Consider the following 20,220-nt stretch of genomic DNA (forward strand, 5'->3'; position numbering starts at 1 on the left):
AACAGCAGCCTCTATAGGAATAAAGCATGAGAGTAGTTCAGCAGTAGAGCAGGATAGAATTAGGGAGAGCTTAAGCAAATTGGATGTACACAAATCCATGAGATGAGGCAGGAAAAATCCAAGGCTGCTCAGGGAGCTGGCCAATGTCATTGTGAGTCTGCTTTCTATCATCTTTGAAAGGTCACAGTGATCAGGAGAGGTTCCTGATGACTTGAAGAAGGCAAGCATCACATCCCTCTTCAAGAAGGAATGTATAGGGAATTACAAAATAGTCAGCCTCACCACTGTCTCTGAGATGGTGATAGAGTAAATCCTCCTGGAGTCATTTCCAAGAACATGAAGGACAACAAGGTGACTGGGAACAGCCAGCATGGATTCATCAAGGGCAAATTGTGTCTGACTAACCTGATGGGTTTTATGATGATAGGAGAGCAGTGTGTGTTGTTTACCTTGACATCTGCAAGGTCTCCAACACTGTCTGCACTGACTGTAGTATCCTTACAACTGAATTGGTGAGATATGGACTGCATAACTGGGTGGAAAATTGGCTGAACTGCTGGGCTGAAAGAATTGTAATCAGTGATCCAATGTCCGTCTGGCAATGTGTTATTAGGGGATTCCCTTAGGGATGGATCTTGAGATCAATACTTTTCAACATATTTATTAATGAATTTAACCAAGGGATGGCAAATACATGGTTGTCACCAAATGAGGTGGGGTGATCAATGTGCTGGAGACACCTCTACAGATTGGGACAATGGGCTAAAAGGAAGCCCTGGAAGTTTGACAAAGACAAATGCAAAGTCCTGCAGCTGGGATGGCGTAATCCCATGTGTTGGTGCAGGCTGAACACTGACTAGGTAGAAAATAGCTTTGAAGAAGTGGACCTAGGAGTCCTGCTTGACAGCAGGTTGACCATGAGGCAGCAATGTGCCCTTGTGGCAAAGAAGGCCAACTGTCTCCAAGGCTGCTGCATTAGGAGGAGAGTTGCCAGTAGGTTGAGGGAGGTGATCCTTACTCCACTCACACCTGGTCTGGAGTACCATGACCAGTGCTGGGCTCCCCTGGACAGGAGAGACATTGACAAACTGGAGCAAATGCAGCGAATAGCACCAAGATGATGAAGGGACTGGACCACGTGATGTCAGAGGAGAGGCTGAGATAGCTGGTGTCGTGGTTTAACCCCAGCCAGTAACTAAGCACCAGGCAGCTGCTTGCTCACCCCTCTCCCTCAAGGGGATAAGGAGGGGAAAGGAAAAAAACTCATGGGTGGAGATAAAGACAAAGGAAGATAATAACAATAATAATAACAGTAATAATAATAATAATAATAGCAGTAATAAGAATAACAACAATAATAAAAAATAAAAACAAGTGATGCACAAATGCAATTGCTCATCACATGTGGGAGGAAAAAATACAAAACCCGATGCTCAGTCTGTTTCCAAGCAGCAATCCTGCCTCCCGGCTAGCTTCCCCAGTTTTATCCAGAGCATATGGCTATATGGTATGGAATATCCCTTTGGGCAGTCTGGATCAGCTGTCCTGGCTGTGTTCTCCCAGCTTCTTGTGCACCTGGCAGGGAGTGAGAAGCTGAAAAGTCTTTGCCTTAGTGTAGACACTACAACTACCTAGCAATAACTAAAACCATTAGTGTGTTATCAACATTATTCTCATACTAAATCCAAAACACAGCACTATACTGGCTACTAGAAAGAAAATTAACTCTATCCCAGCTGAAACCAGAACAGTTGGTCTGTTTAGCCCTGAAAGAACAAGGCTTGGTGGGATATCATTGCTGTCCTTAGGTACCTAACAGGATACAGAGAAGCCAGATTTTTTGTGGACACATGTGGTGAGAGGCAACACGTGCAAGGTGGAAAATGGGCAATTCCAATTTAAGTGAACAGAAAAATCGTATACCATGAGGGTGGTCAAAAACCAGAACAGGTTGCCCAGAGAGGCTGTGAAGTCTCCATCTCTGGAGATGTTAAAAACTTGTCCATTCAAAGCTCTGAGCAACCCAATTTAGTTTGACCAACTTTGAGCAGAGTGTTGGACTAGATGACCTCTAAAAGTGCCTTCCAACTAAATTACTCTATGTCATTGATTTATGCATTAAGGAGCTGGTTTAAGGGGTGTTTGTAATTCTGCATGTTTTCATCTCTAGTTGAAAGTCTCCATGTTGCTGTAACGACATCACAAGTGAGTGAAACAGACAAATCAGAGGAAATTACTGAAGAATTAAGTGTGAAGCACAGATTTGGTGCCAATGAAATCTTGGAATCTGTTCCTGGTGGTGAGTAAAATTTGATGCTTTTACATATTTGGAGTGATAAAATAATTGATACTGGATTGTGGGTTTTGTTTTTTGGTTTTTTTTTTTTTTTTTGAAAGCTTTCTCAGTCTATGGCAGAATCAATAGAAAATAATGTAATAAAAGTTGTCTTTAGGCAAATGCTCAGATAGTGTAAATTGTCGTATAACTTCATTGAAGTAAATGGATGGTTTGCATCCATTGCACCTTTTCCATAGCACGTGCCTGCATTCAGCAATATTGAGTCAGATTTGTGTATCTCCATACGCTTTCTTGTCATTGTTGCTCAGCTCCACAGCAAATCTGTATTGCATTATAGGCCATTTCCCAAGTCAGCGGATTTTTGTCAAAAGGCCTGAAAAACAGGATTGACATTTCAATAATTTCAGCTATAAAAGGTATACCATGGATTTCTTGCAATAAAAATGTAAATGAAGTCCTGGAAAAAACATCGCTATGGAGCATTTTTAGTGATATGGCTGTACTTGCTCCAAACTTTCATAAGTGAAGCACTACTAATTTTTAAGGTAGGAAAACTGGATTGTCCCACCTGTGCCATCCAGGGTTCCAAATTTGTTTTTACCCAGCCTAGAATCCATTATGTAACTCCAAATTACGTAAAACTCTTATTTTCAGCATCATGCAAGTAGCTGTGAAAAAGTGTGCCCTTTGTTTCTCTACTCAGAATATATTTTGGTACCTTTCTCTTGCATTTTATGGGGGCTTTATTTGTTAGATGCAGAAATAAAAGAAGTTGAAGAATCATCTGAAGTCGATCTCAGTGTTGAAAAAGAAATGGCAGGTGCCAATCTAGAGGATAAGGTATTGTAACTGATTTTTCTTCTTGTGTTGCACATAGCATTCTGGGTACTGGGAACGTAAATGCTGTCCAATTTTTTGTAGGGTTTCTAAAAACTATTCCAAAACGCAAAGCATGGGATAGGCACATTTCACCCAAATCCAGATAATTCAATTTAATAGTGGTCACTGCAATTAATAATGAATTTTTAAAAAGCAAGCATAAACAATCCAAACGGAGAACAATTTTCCTGCCAGGCTTACAGATCAGTGGGTTGTAATAACAGCCACAATGTTTTTGTACCACTTGTACGGGCCAGTTAAGAGCCTGGTTCTCTGCTGTCATGATTCAGTACATCCATCTCTATGGAGCTGACAATAGTATTTCCTCTACTCCCTCCCCCTGTTCACAGGATGATGAAAGTCTCCTGCAATGACAGAGACCTCCACTAATGCAAGTAAGACTTAATTGGAAGAACTTCATCCTGAGAACAAGAACATAAAATAGGATGGCTTGTCTTACACCAGCTTGCTTCAGAATTTTGAATTAAAACAAAATGGAACAATTAAAGAATAGAAGAGAAACTGCCCATTTTTCCGAGTTATATAATTTATAAGCAAATCTGGGGAAAAAGCAGAATCATAAGTCAGTTCTGGGCAAAATTAGGATTGGCAAATTTCATGTAGCAGCAGAGTGTTAGAGTAAGAACAGTATGAATTACTCTGTGGAAATAAACTGAAGTGTAATTGTGGAGTCCTTAGGTGGAGAAGCAGGACCACAAAAGCAATAAAGAGGAGAGACAATAACAGAAGACACATGACTTGAAATGGAAAGCAAAGTTTGCTAGAAGAAGAGATACTTAGCATTAGCATGCTATCTTTGCATCAGATCTAAAAGAGGGCTTGTGTGCCTGATACTTTGGAGGAGGGGTTCTGGCTGTTTCTGGAAGACTCTTGCTAATACACTAATCTCCCTATAACCCTGCCTTGTTCAGCTGTAGGTCATTTTACTTACCACACTGCTGTGTTAGAAGGCAGTAGGAAGAAGAGTGTGTGTGGAAAAAATGGGATGAGAGAGCGCAGAAGCTCGGTGAGGGGAAATAAAATAACCTAGCAGAGGATAGAGGGGCTCAGATCTAGCCCATTAAAGGTTCCAGTAGCTCCACATGAAAGCATTGCCATTGGGATTATAGAGAAAACAGAGCCAGGCTTTTCTCAGAGATGTACAGCAAAATGATCAGCATCCAAGATTACAAGTTGCAACAAGGGAAATTCTAACTGTATATGAGGGAGAAAAGTCACTGCAAGGGTGATCAAGCAGGAACAAGTTGTCCAGAGGGGTTGTGGGGTCTCCATTCTTGGAGGTTTCCTGGATTTGACAGGAGAAGGACCTGAGCAAACTCATCTAACTTTGAAGCTAGCCCTGCTTTGAGCTGCAGCTGGACTAGAGGGATCTGCAGCAAACTCTTCCACTCTAATTTACTATTCTGATCGGGCCTATTATTTGGGCAAGACTCATGTCACATTGTACCATGTCAGAATCAGACTTAACCAGGAGGTGGCAGAATGAGCAAACAAAAGAGGCAAAGAAAGGGCTTTCAGGGGCAGAGGGTGTTCTTCTGCCTGCCTGCCTTCAGTCACTGGGTGTGCAGTTCCTAGGGTTGTGTGGTGGCAGAACTGGGCCGAGACCAGCTAGCCTAGGAAACCAAGAGCTGGAAAGATGGAATGAAAGTCCCCAGCTCAGCAGCTAAATGCTGACCAAGTGTCAGATGGAAGATCATTGCTTGTGCAACACATGGGGTCCCAAGCAGGCAGCAGTGGGAGGTGGTTTCCATCTTGTTCCCCATGCTTCTGCCTTGTAATCACATCTCTGGGGGGGTTGTCTGAGGCATTGTGCACGCAGCCTGCCCTGGGATGCAACCATCCTCACCTCCACTGCTGCTCATCGCTCTGAACCAAGGTGCTAGGGAAGAGTGGCAGGGAGGTGACAGTGACCCTCAGCACAAGTAAAACATCTGAATATATTGCTTCAGACCAAGCTGGACTTAGAGGGCTTGTGCTGAAGCTCTAGCGGTGCAGCTGCAATGCTGTTGTCACCCTGGCTAGCTTGACTAAACCTGCCTTGGGCTCATCCCCCAGCGCTCAAGTGATGCTGCACTGAGGAGACCACAGGCACTTGGGCTGGCCACTTGCTACCCCTTAGCCATGCCAAAGCCAGCTAAACCTTCAATCCCACTGTGCACTTTATTAAATGAAAAAGGGCTTCAAGAACTGAAAGAAACCCCACTCTTGTTCAGCGTGTGGGCTCTCCTTTGTACACTCACTCTTCCTCACCCTGCCAGCATCTCCTTCTCCTCTCTCTCCCTCTTGGCCCTGCTCTTCCTCCTTGCCCACTGCTCATCTTGGCCACCCAGCAAAGGGTAAATGGAGCTCCCCTGTGTCAGTCCTTGTGCTGCACAGAGGCACCTGTGCAAAGTCCTCTGTTTCTCACAGCAGAGTCGAGCAGTTATGTGGCTCATGGATGTGGTGAGAAAAGGAGGAGGAAGTGAAGATGTGGGGAGGGAATGGAGGGAAATACTGAAGGGAGGTAATGAGAGAGGAGTGGAGGAAATGCTGCAGCTGGTGCTCCCTTTACCCTTAGGCTGTCTGCATTGAGCTGTGTTTTGGGGCCTGGCCTTTTTCATCTTCATTTTCAGTGATCACAGCTAAATGGAGCAGCTGCTTTGCTCTCTCCGGTGGAAAATGAGACTCAGCAGAGAACTTAAGAGATTCAAGAGAGAGACTAAATATTCCCCAAATCCTGCTCTGCTCCTCTGAAAAAAAAAAAAAAAAAAAGGAAAAAATCATACAGGAAGTCTTTTCAGTGTAGCCTCAGAAGAGATTGTGTTTTATTCCTCCACTGTTTCACCTTATCTTTCTCAGAGGAGCCGTTCTTCATGCTGAAGGGATTATGGGTGGCTTCACCCCATAAATTTAGAAAGCTTCTTAGGAAAAGGGAGCAGGGTGGAAAGTGTGAAGTGGCTGAGCCTCGCTGCAGTGGACAAGAGCAACCACGCTGGTGGGTTTTGCAGAGTATAGCAGGCACGCAGCCTTTGCTCCATGCCTCACAGCACATCTAAGGCATTCACCGTAACCCACTAACGTGACTTCTGCTAGCTTCTTGCTACATTAATATCTCTGTTTTTGAAGAGTCTTGCACTGTTTCACCCTCCTATAAGTAATCTAAACTCACTGTGCTGTATATACAGAAGTCTGGTTACTGTATTTCAAAACTGTCAAGTAAACAAAGAATGAATGGAAATGTCTTTTCTGTGTAGCATTAGTCACAAGAGGATTAAAATTGTGGATGAAATATTCTTGTTTTTACAGTTGTGCTTAGATCCTCTAGTGATTTCCACGGAAACTCCAGTGTTGATGAATTATTAGTCTCTGTAGGTTTTTGCTTCTGTGTTTTTTCACATACCCACAAAAAGGTTTGACTCAGCACTGCATATATTAGTGATATGAATGTCTCCACTAGTTAAAAAAAATAAATTACCTAGATGATACAATTCTAAAGTTAAAAACTACTTTTTAAAGCAACTTGTGTTTATTTTAGGGAGGAAGTATGAGTTTCCCAGAATCTACAGGGACAGAGGTGAGTTTATTTAAACCCCAGACAGAATGTAGTAACTATTTAGTTAACAGTGGTCAAACCTTTGAAAAAATCCTTCTCTTTTGTTTTCTAGATTGTACAAGCAATCCAGAACTTAACCCGTCTTTTGTACAGCATACAGGTGACTACTCCACTGCTAACTTCGTAATTAGTCTTAGTAATTTACTTCTTAAGGCTTGTTTTCATCTCGCCCTACTTTTAGACATTATGTCAGTGGATACTTATCTCTACCAACTCTTGCATAAGTTGTCATACAATGTATTTTTATTCTACATATGTTGTAGGTTTCTTTTAAGAAGTGAATAATGCTTGCTTGCTTGGAGATCCCAAAAGGATGTGTGTACAGTCCAAAAATCTAGGGGGAAAGTAAAATGATGGTTCTAACTGAACTGATATAATTTCATGTACAGATTTCTGAAATTATAGTTCAAAATATTGAAAAGGTTTAGTATTTTGTTTAGAATATTCTCCTGGCTACTAGTAAACAGTGCCTCTGCCACTTAGGTAGCAAACTCAACTAATTTTAGATATTTCAATCTCAATTCATTGTGTATATTCTGTAGGGCCTTAGTCTGAAGTTTTTTCCTTTTTCTGGCTAAGTTTGAAGGTTTTAACTTATTTTTTCTTATTTAGGTCCAGTTTCATAGATCTATTTTAAAATGTTTCATTTGAGTATTTTTCATTTTTAGACTTTGACATTAGCATATTTCATAATAATACTGAAAATATTGGTCTTAGAAGTTAAGTGGATTGAAGCAATGCAAAAGCAAAATAAAAAGCTTGTAATTCAGGCAAAATTTTTGAAAAATTGAAAAACAGATAGCTTAACACCAGAGGGTCAGTAAAGTAAGGTTTGGGATCATGCCTTAATCGTTCAGACTGTGAATTGGCAGTATAGGTGCAGAGAAACAAGCAGAGGATCCTGTCCTTGCCCTGTTTACAAATCACTGGAACTGACCCAACAAGACTGGAAGAAGAGCCAAGAAAAGTGGGAATTGCATATTGCATAAAGTTAAAAACTCTTTCTGGGGTGGACGGCATGGGATAATGGGGCTGTGGGAATTCTCTGGGAATGTCTGCTGCAGTAGATTCCCATGTCAGCTCTTGAAGATAGGCTGTGCAATAAGTGCCACAGCAGATCTAGGGCTTCCTTGCTTTTCTTTCTTCTTAATCCCAGCTACTTATTTTTGTGCTATTGGAGGATGTCACAATCTTTAATGCAAACAATAGCACAACATCCTTGTGAAGGACCGAATATAGTGCTTTTGGTTGTAAAATAAACTATTGAAACATCAAACCCAAAATCATTACTGTATTGCAGATTTCTGCCAGCACAGGTGAATGTAGCAGTACGGTCCTGATGACATGGCTATGTTTGCAGGTGCCTGTAGGACTGCGCTGTCGCAAGTTAGCAAGGAGAGCCTTAAGGTTGGAGTGAGCTGTACTGGACACAGTACAGTTTTATCTGCATAAGCTACATCTGTGTTAGGAATACTTTATTCAGTGTAGCGTTCCCAGTGCCTTAATGCCTTCTTTAACCATGAAAAATCATTTTTCCTATGTGTCTTAACATCCTCTGACAGAACAGGACGCCAGCTGTAACTGAAGTGCATATGCACAGCTTTAACATAAACATATATTATACTACTGAGTGTAAACCAGAAGCTGTGTTAAAAGTGCTTGAAATGGTTGAGTGCTTTTAGGAACATCTCTTGGTAAAAGCATGAATACAGTATTTTCTCTACTTGCATGAGGAATAACCTCCCAAAAAGCATTAAGTGCTGATATTACAGGAGATTGAAGCATTTTTATATAATGCTTCTATGTAAAAATACAGAACTGGATTAATGCTAATATTTAAACATTTGTGTCTGATTTTGTTGTGGTGTCTAGGCAGCACTAGCTATCCAGGACAGCCACAGAGAGCTCCATAGGTTAATCCTGCAAGAGAATGAGAAGACTGGTCGGGGCCACGGTTCTCGGCTAAACCTCCTTCCGGAACAAGAAAAATACCGGAATCTGGAAAAACAAAGGGTGGAGGTGGCCAACATACACAAATTGAAGCAGCAGTTTCAGCAAGAGCAGCAGCGATGGCTGCGTGAATGCGAGCAGCGGCAGCGGGAGCAGGAGGCGAGGGAAGGCCGGCTGGGGCAGCGGGAGAGGGAGTGTGGGTGCCAGGAGGAGCTGCTGGAGAGGAGCCGACAGGGACTGGCATTGCAGCTACAGGAGTACCAGCAGAGCCTGGAGAGGCTCCAGGAGGGCCAGAAGATGGTGGAGAGAGAAAGAGAGAGCGTGAAAATGCAGAAGAAGCTCCTCTGGCACTGGAAGCACGGTCAAAAAAATAGCCTGGTGTCATCCACAGGGAGCTACAAGGTGTGTGGTTCCCTGTGATAATTATATCCCCAAGTGCAGACCTGGAGAGACTTTCCTTGATGAATAGACTCATACATCTGGGTTTTGTTCGTCGGTAACATAACGAGTCCTATTACTGTTTAGTATCTTTATCAATGATCTGGACAAAGGGATCGAGTGCACTCTCAGTAAGCTTGCAGGCAACACCCAGTTGGGCAGGCCAGTTGGGCTGAGAACAATTGTGTGGGGTCAACAAGGCTGAGTGCCAGGTCCTGCACTTGGGTCACAACAACCCCATGCAGCACAAAAGCCTTGGGGAACAATGGCTAGAAAGCTGCCCAGTGGAAAAGGACCTGGGGGTGTTGGTCAACAGCTGGCTGAACATGTGCCAGCAGTGTGCCCAGGTGGCCAAGAAGGCCAATGGCATCCTGGCTTATATCAGAAATAGCGTGGCCAGCAGGACCAGGGAAGTGATCGTCCCCCTGCACTCAGCACTGGTGAGGCCGCACCTTGAGTCCTGTGTTCAGTTTTGAGCCTCTCACTACCAGAAAGATATTGAGGTGCTGGAGCGCGTCCAGAGAAGGGCAATGGAGCTGGTGAAGGGCCTAGAGCACAAGTCGTATGAGGAGCGGCTGAGGGAACTGGGGTTGTTTAGCCTGGAGAAAAGGAGGCTGAGGGGAGACCTTATTGCTCTCTACAGCTGCCTGACAGGAGGTTGTAGCCAGGTGGGTGTCCTGCTCCCCTGAAACAAGCAGCCCCTTAGGGGAAGAGGTTGGTGTGTGGCTCCATCCCTGACAGTATAATTCCTTGGAGATGGAGATGGTCATTATTAGGGGATGCAGCTTAAAGTAGCTCTGAATCTGCTTAAGCATTTAATACTAAAAATAATTAAGTTTTTGTTGAGGGTCAAAGGTGGAGGCTGACTCTGAACTCAGTGGTGTGAGTGCTCACCTGCTAGGTGGGGCCTGGCCTCTAGTCCCTGCCTCAGTGGGTACTGTCTTGATTTCCATTACTGTTTCTAAAGCACCTGAAAATCAAAACATTTTGCCTGGCTTTTGCATATATTGAAAGCTCACTGACCCAAACAGTCTTTTTTTCCCCTCAGGTTTTCGTTTTCACAAGAAAATCTGTAGAGCCTTTCTTCAGGCCATCACCTCCCTAGTTTTTCAGCTGGCAACTGACCCATAATGAGCAGTAACCATTTGGCGCCTCAGCCTGTGCCTGCATGAGGGGGTGAAGGATTGGCCTCTGATCTCCCCCTTTTCATCTGTTTTTTGTGAACACTGTGTGAATGTGACTTACCCATATATGCTTGCCCACCCAAACAACGAAGGCACTTCTTACTAGTATAACTTGTGGTACAATTTTGACTTGCTTGGCAGTGCTCAATTAGTGGATGGTAAAATCAAAACTGAAGTTGCCCATCAGCTTTAATGGATGGGACTTCTGAAATCTTTTGAGGAGAAGAAGTTGAAGGACAATAGCCTGATGCAGGAATGGCCAGGATTGCACAGACCAAGAGGCAAAATAATGAAATGCTGAGTGTCAAAGAGCAGTAGTTCTTAATCTAATATTTCATGTGTAAGACTACCTGTATTTCTATTTCAGGTAAACTACATGGCTTTGGATGCATTCCAGGCCTTAGGATTGTCTTTGTCCTGCATTTTCCACTACTATACTCCTCGTAGCAGCAGGGCTGGCTGAGTGGTTGCCAATATTCCCAACCCAGTGTTTTTGACATAACACCGAACCTAGCTAGTTTTGGGTGGTCAAACATTGCAATAAGTCACACTACTGGTCCTGCTTTTTTGTGAACTCGGCCTTGATAAACACCTATGGGCAGGGAGTCTTTGCAGGAGTTGCATTTTCAGCTCCTGGGAGCCATGGCTGCTTGCTGAATGCTGTTTGCCATCCCCAGTTTGACTGCTGTAGTCCTGTGTCTATGATTACCTGTCTACGTGAGGTACAGTGTTATTTTTGGATTGCAGTGTACACAGATTTACATATGTGAAGTGGTACCTCATTGAACCATAGGGCAAAATATTAACATCCTGAAAGGAGTCAGCAGAGCTCAGTGCATCCCAGGTAGTGGCCCTTTGTTATTTGCTATTTTGCAATTATTGCTGAGTTTTCCTGTGTTTTGAGGGGAACTAAGGCAAAACATACTAGGCTATTTTTGTTTATTCCTGAACACATATCCAATTTAACATGTTTTGTGGTTAACTTCTGGGAAATCAGGTGACTATTTGATATGAATCTCCATTCTGTCTGGCAGTTAATTTTATGTGTCCTTGTATAAGGATTCTTCAGGATGATGCTCGTAGTCATATGGCTTAGTTTTAGGTAGTCCTGCAAGGAGCAGGGAGTTGGACTTGATGATCCTTATGGGTCCCTTCCAACTCAAGATATTCTGTGATTTTATGGTTCTGGTGCTGGGCAAAGGTGAAAATGCTGTTCTCTGGTTTTTTTCCCCCCTTCTGCAGATAATGGGACATAATGAATCGAACAGCTTACATCGTGAAAATACATTCTACTTAAATGAAGCTGTAGTGTGTTTGTCTCTAAGCAGCCTTAACAGATCAGATTCTTCTCTCGTTTATGAGGATGGTGTGTATGGGATGAACATCTCAAATTCTGATATAGCAAGGACTAGTGAAAATCAGATGGACCTCAAAATGGACACTTCTTGTCAGCCAGCGTTAACCAGTACACTGTGGAAATCCACTGGTCCTTACCAGCAGATGTCTTTTTCCTGCAAAAGCAACAAGGATGCCTTTAATAATGGTAATTAATGCTTTATTTAATTCACAAATAATATGGGCAGTTTGCCACCTCTCAAAATTAATAGTCCTAGGAACAAAGACAGCTTGGTAGTGGTAGAAGCAATAGATTTTGCTAAAACAATTGCATGCCACTTTGCAAGCTTGTTGAGGGTAGGTGAGAAAATAAGCAGAACAGAAACACAGAAAACTTTTGAAAAGAAAACACACACACACTGTTTGTGTCTGCATAACAGTACTCAGAGTGTTGTTCTCTCCAAATCCTTTTTTTGTGATCTGAAGTCACTCTTGCTGTTTCAAGTGTGTTTTATTGGCTGTTTTAGAACATATATGCATTACTTGATGATTTCTAGTTAGAATAGCTTTTGATTTACCATCTTAAAATGATAATCAGTGGTCAAACACCCTCTTCTTTCTTCATTGAGAATGAAATGAAAATATCTTGAAAGACTCTGTAGTTGTGGAAAGAAAATTACGTCACTTCTAAGTGATAATATAATCTTTGACAATAAGTTTCTATGTTAGTAAAAATACCTCTTACTGCATTACCTTCCTTTATTCTTGTATTTTACCAGAACCCCCAAAGATATATAGATCGCATGGTAGTTATTGATGGTGGTTACCAAAATGAGTGAAAGAAGCCACCTATCTGAGTGTTGCACTGAAAATTCCCTGAAGTACTTAAAAACCTGCTAATGGGAAACTCTAAACTATCTGGGTTTTTTTTTCTCGTGTTGCACAACGCTAGTTTTGATCTGACATGGTGTCCTTATTCTTTCATTATGGTGAGAGTTGTACGGCAGCATGTAAAAAACCAAAGTCTATAGGGGACAACGGTGCACTTTTGGTGTAATACATTAAGTAACCTGGTGGCTTTTCCTCCATGGTTCCCCCCACTGCAGCAGAGCCCAAGCTCCTATATTTCTGTAGCTGGCAGTGCAGGATGACTTCTGTCCTCACACCAGCTGCATGCAAGTCAAGTCACAGCAAAGACCAGTGGGCAGCAGGATCAGAAGTTGAAAACATACAGAAGTACAGTGGGTTTTAATTCTCTTAGGTCAAATCTTGGAGTTGTTCAAATAAAAAAAGTCCTTGATTAGGGAACTTGCTCCTTAGTACTCCTTGTAATGTATCAAGCAGACATCCACTACAGACTCACTAGTCCTTGCCAAAATAGCATTTTATAATCAAAGGTAGGGCAGGCTAGTCTCATCACCGCAATCAGCAAACCAAGCTGATTAGTAAAAGAGATTAATATTTCTAAAAATGCCTAAATAATTAGCCTGGTGAAACTTGTTCTAGTTTGACTGAAGTTGTCATTTTAGTAATAGGTTAGCTAAGCTAGTGCAAATTTGAAAAGAAAAACATATGTGGGTTCAGACCTCTCAAAAGTGCATTAGCTTGCACTGGCAAACATTCATATGCAAGCTAACCAGGATACTTTCTATTGAGCCCACATGAGAGTGTCTGGTTTAATTAAACTGGCTTGTACCCGTTTAATTGCACTGATTCTAAGATAAGCTGGTGGAGCTTCTGTATGTAAAGATGCCCTTCACTTACAATGGGCCAGCTTTGTGTTCAGCTGCTGTCACTGCATCTTGTGTAGACATTCTTACCTTTCCTTGGTAACAAGGCACCAGTGCAGTCCCAGCAGCTGGGTCCAGCACTGCCTACAAAGCCAGTTCAAGAGGTAGAGTGACAGGTAGTGTAAGTCTCTCTGTCTAAGTCATGTTCATAAAACCTGCAGTTACTGCCTTGATTGAGTCACAAGGCGCCTTTGGCAAAGCAGCACAGCAAATCCTTGCAGCATCCTGATGGTGCAGATGATGCTGCGAAGCACCCCAGTGTGTTGCTAGAGCAGGCAGGGCTGGGAACCTCCCCCTAGAGAGATGTGCCATCACATTCCACAGTCCCATTTGCGATTCAGAGGGTGACAAGTATTTTATGCTCTGATTGTGCAGTGCATGAGTCTGCATGATTCAGACTTGCTTCTGTCATGCATCAGGAGCCACCGTTCAGGGAGCGGGGAATGAGAAGAATGCTAAACTTCCCCCTGAAAGACAGATGGCATCTGAAGCCCCAGCAAATGGCTCTGCACATGGAAATGAAGTAAATCACTTGTTCCTGAGCAATGTGAATCAAGCTGGGCAGTATGAATTTTTCATATATGGAAGCTGATTTCCTTTTTTGTTGGGTGTTTTGTTTTTTTTTTTTTTTTTTTGGCTGTGCTTTTTTTCCCAGAGAGTTTAGCAGACTTTAAGAAGATCTCTGACCTTGTGCCTCCATTTCCTGACGTCTGTGCAGGAGACAGTCAGTTCTGATCACTGTGAAGGAAAACCAGCAGAGACGCAATGAGAGAAAGACTAGAAAGAATTTGAAAGTTAGTTGAAACTCTTAATATTTCTCATGTAGATGAATGTTTCATGACATTTTCCTGCATTTTTCAAACAGCTCTAAGTATAAAGTCTCATAATCGTCTTTCAAAAAACATTCCTAAATAATAGGTCAAAATAGAACTGAGAAACAAATAGTATGGTTTACTGGAAATAGTTACCAAGTACATACGTGGCCATATCTTGCATATAAGAAGGTTTGTGTGCACACAAAAGGAATTTCTTGGGTTTGATTAATTTTCCTAGAATTATTAGGCATCCTGTAAGAAGTCTGTTCTGTCAAAAAAGCCTTAAATTATTTAATGAGAAGCACCACCCGAACATGCTGTCAAGGAGTTAATCATGCTGCATTCTAGTGTATGTTAAGTACTGTGCAATTTAGCTTCATAAATACACTCAAATGGAAATGGCTACATTCCTCCAGTGCATAATTTTCCATTCATATTTTCTAAGGTAAGACATATGTCTCTTCACATAGCTAGCATCATGATTATATATCATTGTTTTATGTGTATGGGAGGGAACTTTACTAAAGACCTTGGGGCAAGTTCCCACAAAGCTGAAACTGGCACAAGTACACTCGCTAGAAAAGGTGTGTCAGTCAACAGGAGGAAAATATGATTGAAAGAAAAATGTGTTAATGCTTTACACTAATGGTTATGAAATTATCTGCATGAAAGAAGACAAGTACTTTGGCTAATTAGGAATCAGGGGAAGTATAGGTTTTGTGTCAGACTAGACTGAGAATTGAATAAATTACTCTTGCATTTAATTGACATGTCAGGTTAACTACCTGAAGTGATGCCTAAGGATTTACCTATGGATTCACCTCTTTGATTTCAGGAATCAGTGCAATTTTAATTCCTTTTAGCTTTGAAGTGAACAGCATTGTTTGCTGGTACTGCCTTTCATTTGTTTTTTTATTCAGACATTGTAGCTACAGGAACGGTGTTGAAAAGTGATAGATCTGGAAAACTGCACTGAAACTTGATTGTGGGAGGTTTTTTTTCCCCCAGACATTTGCAGTGTTAGCATGAAGGATCTTTATGCATGATATAGTGAAAAATACAGTTTTTTCTATTAAAAAAAAATCATTATGGGGAACATAGAAAAGCTTGTGATCTCCATAAACAGCCAAATGCAAAACCAGGGAGCAAAAATAGGGCTCTATTTGAATAATGTGATTTTAATCTTTTGTAAAAGGCAGAAATTTGTACATATATACATATAAGCATATAAGCAGATGAGATGGTTTGATTTTGGCAAAATAATCCATTTTAGTGGTTTTCATCAAATAAAGTGATTTCTAGAGATGTAAAGTACTTAATTTGCAATAGAAAAAGCAAAAACCCCAGAAACAATGCGTAGTATCCTAGAACTCCATTTTTCCCATATTCTTTATAAGAAATTCCCTTCCTAATCCTTAAGGCAGATTGTGCTAGTAGTGATTGCTCTATTGAACCTGTTCTTAAAACTGTAGATCAGATTAATTTGGTTTAGTTTCCCATTGGTAACTGAGATGGTTTAGAACAACATGTTATTTTTTGGCTACTGTAACACTGGTTACAGCTTATTGACATGGTATAAAAGTACCTGCATATGTTCACATCAGGGAGGTTGAGGATGGGTGCTGTATGGCCTGGCTCTTTCTCATATTTGTGTAAGATGAATTTATGGCAGTCAGAAGAGGTATACAATGTAAAGCTGATGCAAGTGTGAGAAAAACCAGGTGAAATGTGCTTTGCAGTACAGTGTTAAAAAGCCATCTGAAGACGTACAAGCTGTTTCCCTGTGGTTCCAAGTCAGCACAGGATTTTGGCAAGGGGTGAAGCTCAGTAAGTGAGGGCCTTATTCAAATAAGCATAGCTACTGCTGCCAGCACTGGAGGTGGTTAATGGGGTCCCATATTGAGGACTTTGTTGAATGAGATCGCTTTCATCACTTGGAACCTGTTAAATAGTGACTTGCTCCACCCCCCCCCCCCCAAAAAAAAAAAAGTCTTGAAAGACTCTGTAGTTGTGGAAAGAACCAATTCTTCATATGTGACCGTTGTGAGTTAATTTCTGTACTGTTGCTGCTCTATGAACTCCTGTGTACATCTGACCCACTCGTCTTCTGAGCTGGAATGTAATTGTGCTCTGTACAGTACACACTTTACCTGTCTCCTGTTTAAACAGCATCTTCCCTAGCCAACAGCAGGCCAACCCCTTACCACCTGCGGAATGGCATGTGAAGATGCTTTACTGCCTATTCTGAGTTTTTCTGGTGTGTTTCACAGTATTTTTAATAGTGCCATTTTTCCACTGTTTGCCTTACACAGTGAGTGAATTCTTTCTGTTGTTCTTTCACTTGAGAAGAGGGAAGGAGGGAAAACTTTTAAAAGTAAAGGTTGACATGACCATGGAGCTCCCAGTTTGTCAGGGAGCCTGCTGAGCAGATGTGATATTTGGAGCTACTTTAAACTTTTTTGTCTTTTTTAATTGAGTAGATACCAAATTGAGAACATGCAATTAATTCCAAATTGCCCTTTCTGCCTTCAGCATATCCTTTCTACTCTTAGCATGGATGACTGCATAGGTGAGCACAGAGCCCGTTCAGCGCTCAGCATAAGTTAAAAAGAGAGTGAAATGAAATGGGAAGATATAAGAATATGAAGTTGAGTAACATCAGTACCTGCATCTTCCAGGTTCAGAGTTGCATTGATTTATTAGAACAAGTAAGATCTTACTTTTAACTCTGCAACAGATAGCAGCAAATTTGCCTCCGCTCCATACCACAGAACACTGAGTTTCATGCTCTGCCATAAGACATCAGTGTCTGTGGGATATTGGTGGGAGTGAATCACAGGGGAAGTATTTTTTTCCTCTTGGGAATAACACTGCCATTTGTTTAAAGCAGATGGCAAAAGGGATTAAATCACACGGCAGTGTGATACCAAAATGAAAAATATGTCGTTATATGTCATCTGCAATTAGTATATTTCAAGCAACACTTGCTTTTCAGCTCTGCAGCGCTAGGTTTTTGTAGTTCTGTTACTAATTTTCTCATCTCATAAAACTTTTTCTCATTTCTGAACATAACCACAGTAGATGCAGGAGTGTTACATCACCTTTTAATTAAGGCAGTTAATGATGTTCTGGTTTTACTTTGTACGCTAATGTAAGTGCAGAATTTCCTGTGTAATGCCTCTCTGATTTTGCTATTTCTAATATCTTCTCATTTAGGGCTCATTCATTAGGAGGGAAGTTTAAAATAGTGCACATCTTTAAGGTGATGAATGGAGTGACGAGATTATCCATCCCTGTCCTTTGAGGTATCACTGGTGTTGGTGTAAATCTGAACACCATACTCAGGGTTTCATTGCCTGCAGACTTCTTAAACAACAACAGGATGATGGTCAAATCTTTCTAATTTTCCTCATATTTACAGTTGCAGCAACATCAGTGCAGTGTTTTTTGAAGTCAGTGGAATTACTGGCATCAATGAAACCGGAATGGTTTGGACCTTATCTCTTACATACAGATTTATTCTTTACTTGGGTAAGGTTGTTCCAACGGATAAGGATTTCAGGGAAGTAGAAGGAGGGAAAGGGGCATGTTCCAAAGCAGAAGACCCTGGGCAGGGGGTCTTTTGCCAGACAACTGGTTTGTAGTGAAGCAGCTCCAGCTCAGGGCTGTGCAGAGCTGTGACTTTGGCAGCAAATCTGCAGGGAGGTTGGTGATCTCTCAGGAAAAGCAGTCACAAAACAAGAGTCTTTCCAATTGTTAGATGTCAGGAAGATACCTTGGGAGGTCCCTGTTTTCCTCAGGTAATGTGATCTGTGGGTGGAGACCTGGTTGCATGCCCTGCTTTAGAACATTAAAAAAGTTTTGTATATGTTTTGTAATGGAGTTAGAGCCTGAAATAGATGCACAAGTATGAATAAATAATGCATCCTAATGGCTGGGAGAAGCTGTTTATGGATGATCAAATTTTGCAAGATACTGAGTATGCAAACACACCCTGTAAAATCATGTAGCTGAATCACCAAGTGTATCTGTCTGGCTTATTTTGAAAAGTACAATCTCATTTTAATTATTTAGTATAATACTTTACATATTCCAGGAAATGGCCTGTAGCATGTTGTGTAAAAGTAATGAAGTCTTAGCAATATAAAACCACCTCAGCAGCATCTGCTGTTAAATATTTATTGAGAAACTGCGGAAGATTATCTGTCTGCCTTTTACTGGCATTCATCACAGGAGCACCCAGTTGCCTTCCACATAAATTATATTGGCCATAGCCAAACTGCTAGAGGAGATTTCATGGACTATCTTGTTCTGCCCCCCCAGATGCTATAGAAAACTTCCTTTAGGTGTAAATTTTTGGTGCGGCAGTAGATGGGAGGAGCCTTGGTGCTGGTAAGGAAGTTGGTTTTAGTTTAATCAAATAGGAAAACTGCCAACAGTCACCTGCTGAGATTCCTTGAGTGTCCCTTGGAAGTTGCATCTATAAATGATACATAAATGATACAAAAGTAAATGTGATTTGGCTGTATTTGTTTAGGGTCTGTTGTAGAAAAATTGAAGAAACCATGTGCCTTTAAAAGTAATTGAATATATTACGCATCAGAGAATACATGACAGATAGGGAAACTAGTTATTTGGCAAGGATGAAAAGAGGGTTTTTTTTCTTTTTTCTTTTTTTAATTGAGGTTGAGAATTGCAGAATAGTTGTTGCTGACAGCAAGAACTGCGGAGAGGCTGTCTCCTATGCAGAGGAACTTGCCATTACAGCGCAGTGGCAATGGGAAGGGGATGAAGGTCTTAAGAAAGGCTTCTGCATTTTTGAACTGAAGGTGAAAATGAATGCAGGAGGATGTTTTAAAACACAGCATCACTTTTTTTCTGCTGTGGGGAAGTGGCCCGCTCTCTGGAGTGGTAGGATGGAACCAGTGCAGAGCTGCAGTGCATGAAGCGAGGGGTGGGAAGGCACTGGAAGGTGTTGGACCAAAGCAGAGCCAGGGTCTACACAGGTGCAGCTGTGGGACTAGAGGTGAAGAAAACTTGTAGTAAAGGCAAGGTAGAAGGAAGTGATGATGAGTTTGGGCTTAAGGGTACGACCTGTGCTGCCCATAGCAGAGAGAATTGGGAGCAGAAGAAAGGAAAAGTGGATCCAAGTGCGTTCTGTGCACTGAAGGAAAGCACTTGGCTGAAGGGATGAAGGCACATGCTTACTTGATAGTTGTTCTTTTTTCTGGCTTTGATGTACAGTTTTCCCTTTAGCTTTTATGCAAACTGTTTTCACAGCAGTTAGATGTTCACAGAGCATTTAGCGAACAATTAAAAAGGGCACCCATTTCAAAATATTCGATCACACCCTGAAACTTCCTGTGCTTACAATGCAAAACTTGGGGAATGTGCAAATTTTCAATTTTTGCTGTTTGTTTTAATGACTGCAAGAAGCAAACATCAGGGCGTATACTTCCTGCCAACCTGACTAAAAATGGAGAAAAATGACTGTGCTAATACTTAAACTGCAGTCAAAAATTAAGTGACAATTTCCCTGTGTTTTGAGCTCAGGGGAGAAAAAGTATCTCTGTGACTATCAGATAAGAGGCTTCTCTCAGATGCTCACTCTTATAGTAGTGCCCATAATTTTTCCTGCATTAGTCAATAAGCAGCAGCTTCTATTCAAGGGTAAGATTAGCATGTAATTGACTTGAAACAGGTGCTTTGCCTTAATTTTTGCTTCTGCAGCAGTTCTATATATTGGCGTAGTGTTCCTCTGCCACAGCTTTTATGAGTAAGAAGTGATGGATCTGGTCTGTTGTTGGGAAACTACCATATAAAACTGAGGTGCTTGGGAGGAGACTTGAAAGTGATTTATAAATGACCTCCCCTTTTTGGCTTCTGTAAGAGTTATGCCCTTCTGCCCCTCAAATAA

The 20,220-nt window shown here is 41.6% G+C and overlaps 1 protein-coding gene across 9 annotated transcripts in view; it reads left to right on the plus strand.

Moving 5' to 3' along the window:
* The window catches only part of ARHGEF28 (Rho guanine nucleotide exchange factor 28), a 129,915-nt gene that overhangs the window by 100,762 nt on the left and 8,933 nt on the right, over positions 1 to 20,220 (plus strand). For all 9 annotated transcript variants that reach the window (XM_075741170.1, XM_075741172.1, XM_075741173.1 and 6 more), the window contains 6 exons: positions 2,171 to 2,299; positions 3,054 to 3,139; positions 6,714 to 6,752; positions 6,844 to 6,891; positions 8,664 to 9,143; positions 11,606 to 11,906. In XM_075741170.1, coding sequence (XP_075597285.1) covers positions 2,171 to 2,299; positions 3,054 to 3,139; positions 6,714 to 6,752; positions 6,844 to 6,891; positions 8,664 to 9,143; positions 11,606 to 11,906 — 1,083 coding nt within the window. The remainder of the gene's footprint in view (positions 1 to 2,170; positions 2,300 to 3,053; positions 3,140 to 6,713; positions 6,753 to 6,843; positions 6,892 to 8,663; positions 9,144 to 11,605; positions 11,907 to 20,220) is intronic.

This window comes from Balearica regulorum, chromosome Z (assembly GCF_011004875.1).
Source record: "Balearica regulorum gibbericeps isolate bBalReg1 chromosome Z, bBalReg1.pri, whole genome shotgun sequence".
Classification (NCBI taxonomy): Eukaryota; Metazoa; Chordata; class Aves; order Gruiformes; family Gruidae; genus Balearica; species Balearica regulorum.